Genomic DNA, 18,236 nt, shown 5'->3' on the forward strand with positions numbered 1-18,236 from the left:
GTACTGGACTCACCGGAGGTGCTGCACCCAAGCCACAGGTGAGTCAGGGTAGGAGAGGTTTTGTAGGGTGGGAGTTGCAGGGCAGGGGGCTGTAGGGGGAGTTGGCAGCAAGGGCAGGGTGGTGACTCTCAGGGGCTGCCCCCTTCCCATTGCCGGGTCCCTCAGACAGGCATTAAGTGCCTTTTAACAAGGGACAACCCACCGAAGCTGGGAAGCAACACGCATAGTTTGTTTGGCATGCTCCCCGTATGGTGACAGGCCTACCCACTGCTGGGCTAATACCGGTGGTGGCAGGATAAGGCTCTTAATTGGGCATTAATTGCCCAATTGGCGGTGGGGTGGGAATGCTGTCCACAAGCCTTCCCACTCCAGACTTAATTGGGTTGGAGTCAGGAAGGTGGCAGGATCCCCTCCTACCACCATCCTGCCCGATTACATGCTGTCCCGGCTCCAAACTCGCCATGGGGGAGAGCATAAAATTCCACCCCCCCCAGATCCTAAGAACCCTTCATAGTGCTCAAAACTCCAAGTTGAATTCCCAGTGATTGCAGAAACAACTCCATTGGTCTAGAACTCAGGTTCCAGTTTCCAGTGATCCTAAATCCAAGGATTTGCTTCAGTATGTCCAGAACCTCCCTATCCAGTATTCTTGGAATCCAAGCACTCCAGAACATTGATGGTTACCAATTTCTACTCTGGTGTTGCAAAATACTCCAATTTCAGTGGCTCTCCCTTTTACTTGTTTATCTTTTTGGCACATTTATGTCACATATCCTGTCCACTGAGACCAGATACCACTTTTCATTCTCTAAATTGCTAAATGACCTGAACGTTACCTAAATCCTTCTGAAGAACTTCTGAGGCAGTCATGCTGGATGGTATAGTCCAATTTTAAATTTACAGAGACGTCAGGCTGAATTTTACGCTACCCCAGCAGATCAGTTGGCGGTGTGAGGGAAGGACCGATCCCCCCTGGTGAGTCAAGCTCAACTTACCTCATCTCCAGGCTCCATGGTTTCGGCTGGGCTACAGTCTCAGCAGTGGCCACCGCTCCCAGTGCACTGCTGGCACTAAGAACTGCCAACCCACTGATTGGCTGGCAGCTTACTGAGGTGGGACCTCCTCTCTCAAGTGGGTGGAAGTCCCGTCTCGGGACAATTAAAGCCCGGGTACCCGTAAAATGCGGGACGGATCCCCGGGCTAGGCGGAAGCAGGTTCAGCACCGACTTGCACGTCGGTGGCAAATTTCCATCCGCCTAAGGTAAAATCCAGCCCCTCATGTAAGAAATAGGATTTATCTTCAATTCATAGATCATTAACTCAATCTCTTTCAGAAACATTGGACAAATAACAATTTCTCTCCCTGAGCTCATGATCATTTGTTCACATGTTGGCTAGCAGTTTTGGTTAACTGTTTTTCTTTGTGCTTTGTGCCTTTCTAAATATTCATGAGCATGATGACAACTGTTGTCGCATTGTTCTAGTTTGGGCTTTGCTATATTCATGACTTTGTTGCAGCTTAGCATGCAAAACCACCTACTTTCTTATAGAAGCGACAAAAAAGCACTCCTAGAAACAGATCTCCAAGGAAAAGTACAAGAGTAACAACAAGAATCAGGCCCATGTTCTGCCTACTCTCACTCACACCTGTTCATGTTCTCATTTTGCTTTCAATATTCTTTGGTGGAAAACTCTCTTCATATCGTTGTTTCAACTTTTTCTTTAATCATTATCTATCAAAGGCCTTTGTTTCATTTGCATTAAAAATATTCCTCAGTAAGTGCCTTTGGTTCACAATCTTCAATATATGCAAAGTCAATTGTCCTTTTTGAGTTTTTATGCTTCTTCATGCCCTATTTTAATATTCAGTATTTTAAATGCATGAGATGAAGATAAGAGATTTTAATTTTATTTATACGCCATTTAACTGTGTTGAAATAGAACTAAAACACTGCTCAGATAGCATCTTTTTACCTCAAAATCAATGAGAGCTGGGACGTATTTCAAAGATTTACCCCAGCGTCGATACATTTTGACATCTGGTATTTCTCGACCTAGCAGTCCAGCACTTGATTTAAGGTCTCCCCCTAGTACTTGTGGGATAACATCTTCTACAAAGCTATTTGAATGGCCTGAAGCTGAAATAATAATTGAAGAAAACAATTACTTTTTTCACATGGAGACATAATTTCCTTCAGATGCACAGTTGGATATAATTAGAATGAAATTAATGTACAAAATGCAAATATTATTTTTGAATATCTTTTCAAACTCAGTGGAGTACATTTCACCATAATTAAGTAGAGTCCTCCCCTGTACTGAGTTTTTTCTTCTATTATCTATATTTGTATTTTCATGAATTTTTGCTCTCAATCAGATAAATTCTAGCATTGTAGGGGAATAGAACACTTCTCCACATTTTAACACTTAGTGCTGGATGTTTACTCAGATGTAGGGAGGGATTGAGGGTGCTGGATTAAGGTCGGAAAGCCCAGACACTAAGGTTTCTCTAAGGCCCTGCCAAATTTAATGGCAGGACGTGATGAACAATTTTCTTCTCCATTTTCTGGCCACAGCCAGCCAATTTGAAAGGCTGGCTGGCTGACAGTTGGGTAGGCTTTTGACACCAGGCTGCGGCCGGGGAACGGATAGGAAGGAGGAAGGGAGGGAGTGGAGGGGTAGGGTCAGAGATTGGAGGCTTGGGGGTCGGAGGCTGGGGGGCCGTGGGGCATGGGGTCAGAGGCGGGGGTTGCAATCAGAGGCCGTTGGTAAGATCGGAGACCTTGTGGGGGAGGTCAGGGGTGATTAGAAGTGAAAAGGCACGTACCTCCTTGATCCAGCAGTCCTTGCCTTCCTTTAGCTCTCAGATTTCCCGTGAGTTAGAAGATTAAAATTCCCCCTTAGTATCAGCACTTTATGAGCGTAAACAATTCTGCACCAACAGTGTGCCATTAGCCAAAGCCAACAGATTATCCATTACCACTTAAGTATGATGTAGTAGTTTCCCACATCAATCCTCCTTGTGCCTTGCTGATTCCATGAGGTTAGCATTAATACAAAGCTGAAACCACTTCACACTGATGGTAATCTTGTAGCATGAATGCATTCTAAGGGAAAATGTACTCAACTGAACTATTATCTAATTCAGAATGTTATACCTATTGATATGATGGTGTCTCTGGGTCACCTTTGTTACTCAGTTTAGTTAAAAGGAGTCTGAAAGCAGTCAATTTGTGTAGTACCTCTGCTTCCATGGCCTCATGAGGTTCTGTTCCAGTGTCATCATAACAGGTGACAGTGCAATGTTGACAGCACCCCTTTACCACTCGAGTGAACCTTAATGAACTGCATACAATGTTTTTTAATAACTAATGGGCTACATTTTGTGGTCAGTTGCAAACGATCACCCCTGAAGAAAGTTGTCCACGAAGATCCAGTGATCTCTATGGCGTGGGCTACTCCTTTCCCAACAGCAGTTTAAATCTGCCGCCTATCAAAGTAATTTCTAGGTGCGCAGCAGCAGTGATGTCAGCAAGCAGGGTAAACAGTCAACATTTCACAGTATTCACACAGACAACAAACCAGGTAGTTAGAACACTTTATCCTTCACTTTGAATTTTAATGTTCAGATAGCGAAATAAATGATAATGGTTGGATATAGATAGAAACTAAAACAGTGCAAACAAACTTTAAAAAAATTCAAAATATGTGGAATCTTTTATCATAATGGAGAAATGTGATATTCCACAAATATAAAATTAGCTTTGCAGGGCCAGTGAGGGTGTGTAACAATAATTATGAAGTTAGTGTGCCATTAAAAAACAAGTTACACCTCATACAACAAGTCATAACTTTTTCAAGAGTTTTACAGTGAGACTAAAGCTGGGAGTTTATCCAAGTGACAGGGGTTTCAACCGTCGGCAAAAGCAATGGCGAAAGCCCCATAATGCCTCCTCTGAGGCAGGCCCTGGGATCAAGAGCCCCGGCACTGAAAGTCCCGCCTGCTGAGAGCTGCCAGCTAATCAGAGGCTGGCAGTTCTTTAACTGAGCAGTGCCACCGCAGAGGTGGTGGCTGCTGCCAGTAGGGCAATCAGCTGAGGCATTGGAACCAGGCCACAGGCAAATCAGGGTGGGAGGGGTTTCACGGAGTGGGGATCATGGGAGAGGGGAGTGTAGGCTGGTCGGCAGCAAGGGCGGGGGTGGCCCTTAATGGGCCCCCCTTTCCCACTGCCAGGTCCCTCGTTGAGGAACTAAGTGCCTTTTAACCAGGGACACACCCAACTGCCACCCCCCAAGAGCTGGCAAGCAACCTGCACAAGTTTGCTTGGCGTGCTCCCTGTGTGGCGACAGGTTCACCCGCCACTGGGCTAGTTCCACCTAAGGGCCTCAATTGGCGGCAGGGCAGTAAGGCATTCCTGCCCTGGACTTAATTTGGTTGGAGGTGGGATGGTAGCGAAGACCCCCAGCATATGCCCAGTCACCCCGCCACCCCTACCACCACCCTGCCTGATTATATGTTCTCCCCCGCCTCCAACCCCGACATGGGAGAGAGCATAAAATTCCCCCCTAAGAGTGTAAAAGTGGAAGTTTTTGTAAATTCAATTATTGTTTAGGGATTACACTCTGATGGGCCTAAACAATGCACTCTCTGGAGAAACATAGAATCACTGACAGCAACTTCTTGATTTCTCCATAATCTGCGCCGACTCCCAAAGTTGCCGTCAGTTTCAGTGACTACCATCATTACCGTCGCAAAATCTGGGTCAATCATTCGAATCCTAAACCTAGGTAACTAACGGTGATTAAGGGACATGAGTAAATATATCTCTTAAAAATATTCAAACTTTTGAAGCAATTGAGTATAATATGCTTCACCTTTAACTACAAATTATTGAAAGTTTCAACTTTATTGTTTAATTTTTTTCAAGTTTTTGTGAACTTCATTTCTGTAGGAATAATAAATAACATTAACCTACAGTTATTAAAATGTGGCTACTAAAATCTAATACTATGAATCATAGTTTGTATTTGTGGAGGTACTTACTTCCTTTATAATTGATTATATTTCCACAACTTTTGTACTTTACGGATGCACTCAATTTACTCATCACTACTCCTAGTGTCCCTGCAAAACAATGCCCAGCTTCGGATGCAGTCACACCTTTAAGACAATGAAAGAGTAGGTACAACACTTAGATATGGCTTTAGTCAGAATGTGCTGCTCAAGTTCTGTATTTTGCTATCTTAACACTGAGCTGTATTAGCAATCAAGGATTTTTTTTTCTTTATAGAATTCAAGAGGAAATAGAAACCACAATGACAGTCAAACTACTTCGCAAAAATTTATGAAATCAGCCCCATCAATGCTTCCAACTCCCAGAGTTACTCAAATTTCACAGGAAACCTTCCATAGGAATGCCTCAGGAAAGTCCCGACTTTGAACTTTTTAAGACTGGAAACTTGTAAATTAGTTCTGAGATTCTCCTAAAATGTACCCTATGTATGTGATGTCTCTTGAGACATTAGTGAAGTCTGACCGAGTTTAGAATAAGATGTGAGGCAGAGATTGAGATAGAAGCAGCAAGATGTTGAACACAAAGGCTTCTTCTTTATTCTGTTTTACTTTCACTCTCCCTTTGCTAGCACGTGTGTTCTACAGCAGTGTTACATGTTTGGTTCTTTATGCTGCCACCATATAGAGTCTAGCCAGAGAGTTACTTGGACTGTAGTATTAAAACATTAATATTTATTTTGTAACAACTATATACATTCCACACTAGCCTGTGTGACTCCTTCAAAAGCCACGCTGTATCTGTTCTCAAGTCTCACCCACATGATTTCTTACATCATCATGCTGGGTGGTATTCTTTACACTGTCTCAAGATGTCCCTTCATACCCTTATAGTACATCTCCCCCCAAGTCTTTATCCCAATATATATTTACATACATTTACATTTTTTATTTACATACTACATCACCCCCAAGTCTCTGAATTCATAAATTCAACCTATCAGGAGGCTTCACAACTCTCCCTGATTTTGTTGACGTCAGATGTGGAAGATTGCTCATCTTTCACCGTTTCTCTTGTATCTTGACTTGGATGGCCTTCGCTGAGTTTGTAGTATTCGATGCTTTCTGAATTTCCAGTTCAACATCTGATTCGTCTAAATGTATGACCGATTGACATCTTTTCTGTAAAGGAATAAGATTCCTTCTATTTCTCCATATAGAACCTTCCTCAGTTGTTGATTCTCCTCTTTCTGGAGAATTATGCCTTCTCCATTTTGGTCACGTATCCATACCTTTTGCCCTTCTGACAACGTCGGTAGGTTTCTTGTGCGGTACATTGTATTATCGTTATGGGTTTGTTTTCAATACGACTTTTCTTTGTCTTGTACTCTCCAATAATCCTTGCTTTGTAACCCTGGAAGTAATTTCTTGGGACTCTGTTTTGGCCAACCTTGCTCGCAATTTTGGTGCACATAGATACATTCTTCATCTTGCCTCTGTGCCTGACAAATTTGTTAGACTTGCTTCTTCCCAAGTTCTCTGTCCATGTAGAACTCCTGTAGGAAATTGCTGCATTTCTCCTTCTTGCTCTGGTAATCTTCGAGTGTCATGGTGATCTGTGCTGTGTTGTGCGGGTTCTCTGCTGGGCGGGCTCTCTGGTAGAGTTTGGACTCTCTCCAGTGCTCAGGTCAGAGTGGGGGGCCTCTCCCTCTGTCCTGGATCCAGGATTCTTGTTTAACTTCTTCTACTTTCTCTATAATATGTAGGTCTATACAAGCTCTTCTGCTTAAGAGTGATAACTCCTGATTTCTTAGTACATACAGTGATTCACCTTGTCTCAAAGCTGTCCTGCTCTGCAGTTTCATTTCATCCTTCATCTTATCCGCGCATTAACAAAAAACTTTTTCTCTTCCTTTCGGGTGTTAAGGAACGCAAACTCCGGTAGCTCATGGGGACTAATGCCCCTCCAGATCCTTCTTCCCCTTCACTTTCCTCTGACCCCATTCCTTCTCCTAATCTGACCCTTTGCTATGTATTCACAATATCCTCTGATCTTCCCATCTCTGACGCTGAACGATCTGTACTTTACAAAGGATTCAGTTTTATCCCCTTACACCCCCACCTCAATGAATGTCACACTCGGCATGACGTTGAGCTCTTCTTCCATTGCTTCGCCTCCGGGCTCACTTCTTTGACGAGGAGTCCTCCCCCTGACCAGTGGACCCATTCACCCGCCTCCAGTATTCTCCCTCCACCTGGACCCCTCCCTCTGGCCTCTTATCCACTCTTGATCTTTTCATTGAGAACTGCGGTGACACATCGGCCATCTCAATTTCTCTGCTCCCCTCACTCACTCTAACCTGTCTCCCTCTGAACCTGCTGCACTCCTTTCTGTCTGATCTAATCCTGACATTGTGATCAAACCTGCTGACAAGGGTGGTGCTGTTGTTGTCTGGTGTACCAACTTTTACCTTGCAGAGGCTGAGTTCCAACTCATAGACACTTCTTCCTACCTTCACCTGGACAATGACCCCACCACCGAACATCAGCCACTGTCTCCCGGACTGTCACTGACCTCATCTCCTCTGGAGAGCTTCTCTCTACAGCTTCCAACTTCATAGCCCCACAACCCCGGACAGCCCGCTTCTACCTCCTTCCCAAAATCCACAAACAGGACTGTCCCGGCTGACCCATTCTTTCAGCCTGTTACTGCCCCACTGAACTTATTTCTTCCTATCTTGACTCTATCTTTTCTCCCCAGTCCAGTCTCTTCCCACTGACATCCATGACTCTTCTGACACCCGACATCATTTCTACAATTTCCAGTTTCCTGGCTCTAACCACCTCCTCTTTACTATGGACATCCAATCTCTCTGCACCTCCGTCCCCCATCAGGACGGTCTGAGGACTCTTCACTTCTTCCTTGAATGGAGGCCCAACCCGTCCCCAACCACCACCACCCTCCTCCACCTGGCTGAACTTGTTCTCACTTTGAACAACTTCTCCTTCAACTCCACTCACTTCCTTCAAATAAAAGGTGTTGCAATGGGTATCCGCATGGGTCCTAGTTATGCCTGTCGTTTTGTGGGGTATGTTGAACATTCCTGTTCCAGCCCTACTCAGGCCCCCTCCCCCAATTCTTTTTCCAGTACATATTATGACTGTATCGGTGCCAATACCTGCTCTCGCCCCTAACTGGAAAACTTCATCAACTTTGCTTCCAATTTCCACCCTTCTCTCAACTTTATATTGTCCATCTGCGACACTTCCCTTCCCTTCCCTTTCTCGACTTCTCTGTCTCCATCTCTGGGGACAGGCTGTCCACTAATATTCATTATAAGCCCACCGACTCCCATGACTACCTCAACTACATTTTCTCACACCATTTCCTGTAAGGACTCCATTACATTCTCCCAGTTTCTCCATCTCCAACGCATCTTTTCTGACGACGCAACCTTCCATAACAGCACTTCTGATCTGTCTTCCTTTTTCCTCAACCGAGGATTCACCCGCACTGTGGTTGACAGGGCCCTCAACCGTTCCGACCCATTTCCCGTATTCTGCCCTCACCCCTTTCCCTCCCTCCCAGAACTGTGACAGGGTTCCCCTTATCCTCACTTTCCACTCCACCAGCCTACACATCCAAAAGATCATGTCTGCCATTTCCCCCATCTCCAGCATGATACCACCATCAAACGCATCTTCCCCTCCCTTCCCTGTCAGCATTCCGATGGGATTGTTTCCGCCGCAACACCCTGATCCATTCCTCCATTAACCCCGAGACCTCGTCTCCATCCCACGACAGCTTCCCATACAACCACAGAAGGTGTAGTAGTAACTGCCCTTTTACCTCCTTTCTCCTCACCATCCAAGGCCCAAAACACTCCTTCCAGGTGAAGCAGTGATTTACTTGTACTTCTTTCAATTTAGTGTACTGTATTCGCTGCTCACAGTGTGGTCTCCTCTACACTGGCGAGACCAATCACAGATTGGGTGAATGCTTTGCAGAACACCTATGCTCGGTCTGCAAGCAGGACCCCAAGCTTCCGGTTGCTTGCCATTTTGATTCACCACCCTGCTCCCATGCCCACATTTCTTTTCTTGGCCTGCTGCAGTGTTCCAGTAAACATCAACACATGCTTGAGGAACAGCACCTCATTTTCCGATTAGGGACTCTACAGCATACTGGACTCAGCATTGAGTTCACTAATTTCAGAGCATGACTGGCCTTTTTTATTATTTTATTTTATTTTTATTTATTTTTTAACCATGTGTCAGCCTTAAACTTGGGTGTTCATGTTCATTATTCCGCCATTAACACTCTTCCTGGACTAATGATTTGTCTTCCACCACACTGTCTTCCACCACATTTGTCTTCCGTCCCATGATATCTTTGTAATTTAATCGCTCCTGCCTTCTGCCCGATCACACACCTTCCCTTCTGTTCTCTTAGCCCGACCCCCATTTCATTTGCTTAAAACTTATTACATTTCTAACCTTTGCCAGATCTGACGAAAGGTCACAGACCTGAAACGTTAACTCTGCTTCTCTCTCCACAGATGCTGCCAGACCTGCTGAGTATTTCCAAACTTTCTGTTTGATTTCAGTGTTTCTAATATCTCTTTTCCCTTGTACTGAAGTGTTGATTGTAACTTCCCCTTTACTTCAAGTTCAACCTCTCCTAGGCCACGTAACTAAGATTCTGTTGTTTGTAGAAATATGTGGAAAGCCACGTCTCTTTTGCAGATAAAACTGTTATACTTGCACCAGTGTTGAGTTTGAAATTAATGATATGTTCATCTGCTGACCAAAATGCTTGATTCGGATCATTGATCTGACTCAGAAAATATTTTGATTGGTCTGCTGCATTTTTAAATGCTTTTCCTTTAGAGCTTGAAGTAGTTGAGATTTTATTTTGGCACATCTTACTGAAATGCCAATTTTTCTGCAATAAAAGCATTCTCTATTGGCACAATATTGTTTATGTTTATGGGTACTTTTGGTGCTACATCACTGGCAGGGCCTTTCACTTCCCCCTTCTCCCACCCCACCCGCACCCCCCACCCCCCACCCCCCAGTGTATCTTTTCTCCTGGTGTCTGTTTTTCAGCCCTCTGTTGAAAGAACCGAACAGTTGCAAAGATGTCCTGAACCAAGGTCTTTCTTCACCTTGCAGGATTAGTCTGTTATTGTTGTGTAGATTAAAGTAGCTTTTAAGAGTTCATCACATTTGGCTGATGTTTCATTTAGACGTTGTCTTGCTATTATATCATCAGCTATAGCACCAATTAAATATAATAATGTGTTCACTTGCTCTGCTTCAGACCTGTTGTCCAATTTCGATGCAATTCTATATCTGAGAAATGTTTTTCTCCATAACACCCTTGTGTTCCTTGTGACTTTTGAAACTCTCGGACATTCCTGATTCTTGATCCATGTTTTTTTAATTTTATAGACTTTTTAGAGTGCTACCCCCATTTAAGAAACATTTTTTTTCAGGCTAGCTTGCTTTAATGGAGTGTAACAGGTGCTTTCAAGTGGCCCCTGCTGTTTCTTTTAATAAGTAATTCTAGGGTTTTCTTCCTTAATCACTTCACTTTATTTGTTTGCTCAGCTGCCGAATGGTGTTGGCCCAGCTTTTGATTACTTCCTGCTGTTTTAACAGAGACATCAAGGTTTCCCCCTTTTTTTGAGCCACAGGTAATTTGTTTTTTTTTCACGTTTGGCTGCAATAATGGAGTTTTCCTGCTGTGTTCAGGGGTTTCCCTCACTTTTCGGCTGTTTGCGAACTTTTTGGGGCTTTCCCACTCATCGCCCTTCATTCAGCCTGAGTGAAGAACTGGGTTTTCCCTGTTATTTTCTCTTTCTCTCACACACAGAGCCTCTAGGCAATTAATCTAAGCTCTTCAAAGGCTTTTTTTAAAACCAGGATTCCTTGACCACAATGACTCACCGATCGATCGCTTTGCAGGCAAGCCATGCTTCTGTTCTATGAATCTTCTAAGGTCTGTAGATATTTTTCTCTTCAGTTATTTGTTTTAAATTTTCTGTTCTGTCTGAAGGATGATAGTTGCTTCAAATGTTTTTGCTGTTGATGATCCGGCACAGTGGCGCAGTGGTTAGCACCGCAGCCTCACAGCTCCAGCGACCCGGGTTCAAATCTGGGTACTGCCTGTGTGGAGTTTGCAAGTTCTCCCTGTGTCTGCGTGGGTTTCCTCCGGGTGCTCCGGTTTCCTCCCACAAGCCAAAGACTTGCAGGATGATAGGTTAATTGGCCATTATAAATTGCCCCTAGTATAGGTAGGTGGTAGGGAAATATAGGAACAGGTGGGGATGTGGTAGGAATATGGAATTAGGGTAGGATTAGTATAAGTGGGTGGTTGATGGTCGGCACAGACTCGGTGGGCCGAAGGGCCTGTTTCAGTGCTGTATCTCTAAAAAAAAAAAAATCCCAGTGCTGCTTGCCAAGTTATATGTTTAGGTCTGTATGCTGCCACCGTATAGAGTCTAGCCAGAGAGATACTTAGACTGCAGTATTTAAGCATCAATATTTATTTCGTAACAACTATGTACACTCCACACTAGCCTGCATGTCTCCTTCAAAAGCCATGCTGTATCTGTTATCCAGTCTCTCCCACATGATCTCTCACATCATCATGGTGGGCAGTAATCTTTACACTGTCTCAACATTAACCCCTTCATACCTTTATGCTTCAAGCAGCCTCTAGAGTACACAATGCACAATGCAATTGCAATTTCAAAACACTACAACACTACAAGGTACTGTTCTCCAATTTCTTGGAGTATTTTTGCAAATGTTTTTAATGCCATATACTTGTAGTATACTTTCTTAGGAGATTGGGGGAGAGACTTCACTTAGTGACTCACAAAGTGAGAAAAAAGTAAGCAGAAATAGAAAAACAGCAAAAAGAAACTAAACAGATGGAGAGGAAGATGATGGAAAGCAAAGAATAAGAAATTAGCAAGAATAAAACAGGTAGAAAGCAAATAAATGACAACAAGAATGTCGAGAGGGAAAGCAAAACAGAAAGCAGAGCACAATGGGAGATGAAGAAAGAGAAAAGCAGCAAAATGAAAGACAAAAGTAAATTTGAAATTCTGATTGATGTATGATTGTATTGCACACAGAGGAGTCGGTTTTAACTGTTCCACCAAGCAGGAAATGAGTGGAGAGCAGGTCATCTGCCTGTTGACTCACTCCCTGATCTTTTTCAATGACTTCCTCTTTTACAGATCAATGAAATGTGTTTGATTGCATATACATTCTTGTCTCACCTATTGCAGCAGGTATCGTAACCAGATATCTGGTGACAAACTTATATTGTTCTGATTGCTCTGCAATTTACCCCTCTATGGCATACAGATAGCATTGCATAACTTCATCTTAAAGTAATTTTACAATATTAACTTGCTATAACTTGGTTCAAGCAACAACAGTATTAATTGTCACAAATAAAAACAAGAAATGCTGGAAACACTCAGCAAGTCTGGCAGCATCTGTGGAGAGAGAAGCAGAGTTAACACTTCAGGTCAGTGACCCTTCTTCAGAACTGGCAGATATAAGAAATGTAAAAGATTTTAAGAAAGTAAAGCAGGGGTGGGGCAAGAGATAAGAAAAGAGAAGGTATTGATAGGATAAGGTCACAGAATAACTGAACAGAAGGTCATGGAGCAAAGGCAAACAATATGTTAATGGTGTGCTGAAAGACAAAGCATGAGTACAGATAGGGTGTTAACAGACTGAAAACTGAACAGCCACAAGCACAAACATGAAAAAAAACACAGTGGGTAGGCACAGTAGAAACAAACTGAACAAACTAAAATAAAATAAACACAAAAAATATAAAAAAGAAAAAATGTGTTTGATTGCATGTACATCCTTGGCCCACTTATTGCAGCAGGTATCATAACCAGATATCTGGTGACAAACTTATATTGTTCTGGTTGCTCTGCAAATTACCCCTCTATGGCATGCAGAGTTTGAATTAGTATTGCATAACTTCATCTTAAAGTAATTTTACAATATTAACTTGCTTTAACTTGGTTCAACTTGGTTCACAATGTGGTTTCCTCTACATTGGGGAGATCAAAGGCAGACTGGGTGACCGCTTTGCGGAACACCTCCACTCAGTCCGAACGCATGACCCCGAGTTTCCGGTTGCTGGCCATTTCAACACCCACCCCCCTGCTCTCATGCTCACATCTCTGTCCTGGGATTGCTGCATTGTTCCAGCAAACATCATCGCAAGCTCGAGGAACAGCATCTCAATTACCGATTAGGCACGCTACAGCGTGTTGGACAGAACAAAGAACAAAGAACAGTACAGCACAGGAACAGGCCATTCGGCCCGCCAAGCCTGCGCCGATCTTGATGCCTGCCTGAACTAAAACCTTCTGCACTTCCGGGGACCGTATCCCTCTATTCCCATCTATTCATGTATTTGTCAATATGCCTCTTAAACGTCGCTATCGTACCTGCTTCCACCACCTCCCCCGTCAGCAAGTTCCAGGCACACACCACCCTCTGTGTAAAGAATTTGCCTCGCACATCCCCTCTAAACTTTGCCCCTCTCACCTTAAACCTATGCCCCCTAGTAACTGACTCTTCCACCCTGGGAAAAAGCTTCTGACTATCCACTCTGTCCATGCCGCTCATAACTTTGTAAACCTCTATCATGTCGCCCCTCCACCTCCGTCGTTCCAGTGAAAACAATCCGAGTTTATCCAACCTCTCCTCATAGCTAATGCCCTCCAGACCAGGCAACATCCTGGTAAACCTCTTCTGTACCCTCTCCAAAGCCTCCACGTCCTTCTGGTAGTGTGGCGACCAGAATTCTAAGTATGGCCTAACTAAAGTTCTGTACAGCTGCAGCATGACTTGCCAATTTTTATACTCTATGCCCCGACGGATGAAGGCAAGCATGCCATATGCCTTCTTGACTACCTTCTCCACCTGCGTTGCCACTTTCAGTGACCTGTGGACATGTACGCCCAGATCTCTCTGCCTATCAATACTCGTAAAGGTTCTGCCATTTACTGTACACTTCCCACCTGCATTAGACCTTCCAAAATGCATTACCTCACATTTGTCCGGATTAAACTCCATCTGCCATTTCTCCGCCCAAGTCTCCAACCGATCTATATCCTGCTGTATCCTCTGACAATCCTCATCATTATCCGCAACTCCACCAATCTTTGTGTCGTCCGCAAACTTACTAATCAGACCAGCTACATTTTCCTCCAAATCATTTATATATACTACAAACAGCAAAGGTCCCAGCACTGATCCCTGCGGAACACCACTAGTCACATCCCTCCATTCAGAAAAGCACCCTTCCACTGCTACCCTCTGTCTTCTATGACCAAGATGTATCCATCTTGCCAGCTCACCTCTGATCCCATGTGACTTCACCTTTTGTACCAGTCTGCCATGAGGGACCTTGTCAAAGGCTTTACTGAAGTCCATATAGATAACATCCACTGCCCTTCCTTCATCAATCATCTTCATCACTTCCTCAAAAAACGCAATCAAATTAGTGAGACACGACCTCCCCTTCACAAAACCATGCTGCCTCTCGCTAATAAGTTTGTTTGTTTCCAAATGGGAGTAAATCCTGTCCCGAAGAATCCTCTCTAATAATTTTCCTACCACTGACGTAAGGCTCACCGGCCTATAATTTCCTGGATTATCCTTGCTACCCTTCTTAAACAAAGGAACAACATTGGCTATTCTCCAGTCCTCTGGGACCTCACCTGTAGCCAATGAGGATGCAAAGATTTCTGTCAAGGCCCCAGTAATTTCTTCCCTTGCCTCCCTCATTATTCTGGGGTAGATCCCATCAGGCCCTGGGGACTTATCTACCTTAATGCTTTGCAAGACACCCAACACCTCCTCCTTTTTGATAATGAGATGATTGAGACTATCTGCACTCCCTTCCCTAGGCTTATCATCCACCAAGTCCTTCTCTTTGGTGAATACTGATGCAAAGTACTCATTTAGTACCTCGCCCATTTCCTCTGGCTCTACACATAGATTCCCTTCTCTGTCCTTGAGTGGGCCAACCCTTTCCCTAGTTACCCTCTTGCTCTTTATATACGTATAAAAAGCCTTGGGATTTTCCTTAATCCTGTTAGCCAATGACTTTTCATGACCCCTTTTAGCCCTCCTGACTCCTTGCTTAAGTTCCTTCCTACTGTCTTTATATTCCTCAAGGGATTCGTCTGTTCATAGCCCTCCAGCCCTTACGAATGCTTACAAATTATTGAGTTCAATAATTTCAGAGCATGACAGGCCCCCCATTTTACTTTCATTTTTAGTTATTTTTTTCTTTTTTATATTTTTTATGTTTATTTTATTTTAGCTTGTTCAGTTTGTTTCTACTGTGCCTACCCACTGTGTTTCTTTCATGTTTGTGCTTGTGGCTGTTCAGTTTTCAGTCTGTTAACACCCTATCTGTACTAATGCTTTGTCTTTCGGCACACTATTAACATACTGTTTGCCTTTGCTCCATGACCCGCTGGTCAGTTATTCTGTGACCTTATCCTATCAACTCCTTCTGTTTTGTTATCACTTGCCCCACCCCCGCTTTACTTTCTTCAACTCTTTTACATTTCTTATATCTGCCTGTTCTGAAGAAGGGTCACTGACCTGAAGTGTTAACTCTGCTTCTCTCTCCACAGATGCTGCCAGACCTGCTGAGTGTTTCCAGCATTTCTTGTTTTTATTTCAGATTTCCAGCATCTGCTGTATTTTGCTTTTATTAATTGCCACAAACCTGACTCTGCCAATGCCTTCTTATTCATGACAATGATGAACTCAAAAACACCTCCCATTGTTCCTGAAACGTAGTAATGGGTACCATAATCTGCAATGAATTTCGCATACATTCCATAATTGTACTCATCGGGTAGTTCCATAAGGGATTGAGCCATATCTTCATCCAAAACTAAATTGTATCTCCTCATTTTAAAGTGAGCAGTTTGAATTTTGGTACGAACACGAACAAAATTAACTTCCTATAAAAGAAGACGCCAACGTTTTATCTACATAGTTCTTTTAAAGGAGCAACATCACATGATATTCTAGACCACCAATGTCTTCGTTAAACTAATCTATCAGTGATTGTAAGGCGCATTGACCCTTGGACTGCAAGTAGGTTCAGGTAAGCTGCAATCTGCCTGATCCAAACAGTCTGATTTGTTTTTAGATTATGTTCAATGACATTGAAACTAAGACCAATATTACAGTAATAAAGCTCAAACACTGAGACACAATCAGGAAGTGCTTGTTTCTAACTAGTAAACTAGTTGTCAGTTGCCACAAACTAGCAAAACCTATTGTATAGTACTGTTCGGATTAAATGATACCATCTCAGTCACAGTGACATGGTCTCTTCACAGCTGCCTAGTTTCCTTCGAAACCTCAGAGCATCAAAGTACTCAAATGAGCATATGCAAGCTGTGTTGTACGCTATGAGCATTCCCATCCATGTGCAGGCTGTATGTTGTCCTGTTTGCGTCACATACTGTAATCATTCTAGTATAGCATACACGATTGCCTTTATATTTTCCTGTGTATGACTTCCAAGACAAGACAAACTGCAGCATACATGTTATTTTATGTGCATTTTATTCAGATTTTCTTCTTTTTTCTATTAACGTTATGTAAAGCAATATAAAGCAATCTGTTGGAATCTCACTCAGAAACATATGGAAGAAAAAATAACAGAAGTACAAGTAGAATATTCCCTATTACAATAAAGCTTTCTTGCTCACTGAGTAAAATCAGAAACACTTTGGTCATTTTAATGTTTCACAGTAATCATTTCAGAATCATGTTTTGCAAATAAAATCAGTCATTTACTTACCTTCCCCACAAACTTTGTCATATTTCTAAGAAATGTGGAATAACTTTCAAGCCCAAACGTAACTTTCAAAACAGAAACTTTCACACCAAGTCCAAACTCAAAAGAATCCTCAGCCTTCATTGCTGTTATTAAATTGTGTACATCATTGTGAACCTCCACAGTAAATCCAGAATCAGCAATTGCCTAGGAATGAAGTACAAACAAGTGTAAGAGTTTTAACAGGTATTCAGAGATGAAACCTTTTATCTTATAATTAATTACTGCAAGATTTATTACAGAACGTTCACCTCTAAAGTTATTTTTAACTTTTCCTCTCTATTTTTCTCCCCTCCATAAGCAACTGACTCTCTGCACCTTACTTACAGCGGTGTTTAGTAAAAGAGCAAAAATAATTTGCACAAGAAGGAAAAGTTGACATAAATCAACATCAACAAAGAAGAAGGGAAAACCTTCAGGTGTCAGTAAAATCTCTGCTTACTTTCCAAAGCAGGAAGTTGGACAGGAACTGGATCATTGCAGGAGTGTTTTAATTTATAAATTTCACATAAATCACTACTGGTTGAAAATGGTTTTTGGGTCAAACCCCTGGCTGGAAGTAGCAGTGTGGAATGTAGCCACACTTTGGAAACTAGAGTTTGGACAATTAGGCCATGAGTGCAATGCCGGATTGAAACTTTTTATTGAAGGTGTCTGAATTGACCTGCTATAGATTTATGGTAGCAACTGGTAAAGGTGTGCAAAATCTTTGCCATGTGTTTCATATCTGCCAAGGAAAGGTTTGAACTGCAAATTGAAATCAATGCTTACCTCAAAACGGTATGTAAGTAAGTTGTATGGCTTTCGGAAGTATTTCTCATCATCATTATAGTAGAGACGCTCGCATTCACTGTCATATCGCAGTTCCCTCCAGTCCCCATTGTACACATACTCACAATATCCACCATATCCAGAATCTAAAACAATTCCTCCAATGTCATTTGTTAAGATATTATAGCTTTAAAAAGATGAAAAAAGGAAAATAAATTCAGCATTTAATTGTAAATGAACATAAAAGTTCTCTTATTACAAGGCTCTGCTAGCAATGCTGGGACTTGCTCCAGGGCATGATTTTATAGTAGTGTCTAAAACAGACATGAAGGGCTGAATTTATTCAGGTTGACAGGGGCCCCAGCAATGGGCCCAAAAGCCGGGGGCAATCTTGCCTCGGCTGTTTGCGGGACACCTGACTGCATTTTTGGCCCATCTGGCAACCATTAAGTTGTCATCGGGGCTCCTATCCCTTTAAAGGATGAGACCCCACATCCAAGAGCTGCCGGCCAATTGGCAGGCCCACCCACC

At 42.9% G+C, this 18,236-nt stretch overlaps 1 protein-coding gene across 2 annotated transcripts in view; it reads right to left on the reverse strand.

Moving 5' to 3' along the window:
- The window catches only part of c8a (complement component 8, alpha polypeptide), a 119,458-nt gene that overhangs the window by 9,551 nt on the left and 91,671 nt on the right, over nucleotides 1–18,236 (reverse strand). For both annotated transcript variants that reach the window (XM_068037227.1, XM_068037226.1), the window contains exons 5-9: nucleotides 17,706–17,892; nucleotides 16,899–17,081; nucleotides 15,807–16,047; nucleotides 5,045–5,161; nucleotides 1,975–2,138 (exon numbers count right to left, since the gene is read on the reverse strand). In XM_068037227.1, coding sequence (XP_067893328.1) covers nucleotides 1,975–2,138; nucleotides 5,045–5,161; nucleotides 15,807–16,047; nucleotides 16,899–17,081; nucleotides 17,706–17,892 — 892 coding nt within the window. The remainder of the gene's footprint in view (nucleotides 1–1,974; nucleotides 2,139–5,044; nucleotides 5,162–15,806; nucleotides 16,048–16,898; nucleotides 17,082–17,705; nucleotides 17,893–18,236) is intronic.

This window comes from Heterodontus francisci, chromosome 8 (genome assembly GCF_036365525.1).
Source record: "Heterodontus francisci isolate sHetFra1 chromosome 8, sHetFra1.hap1, whole genome shotgun sequence".
Taxonomy (NCBI): Eukaryota; Metazoa; Chordata; class Chondrichthyes; order Heterodontiformes; family Heterodontidae; genus Heterodontus; species Heterodontus francisci.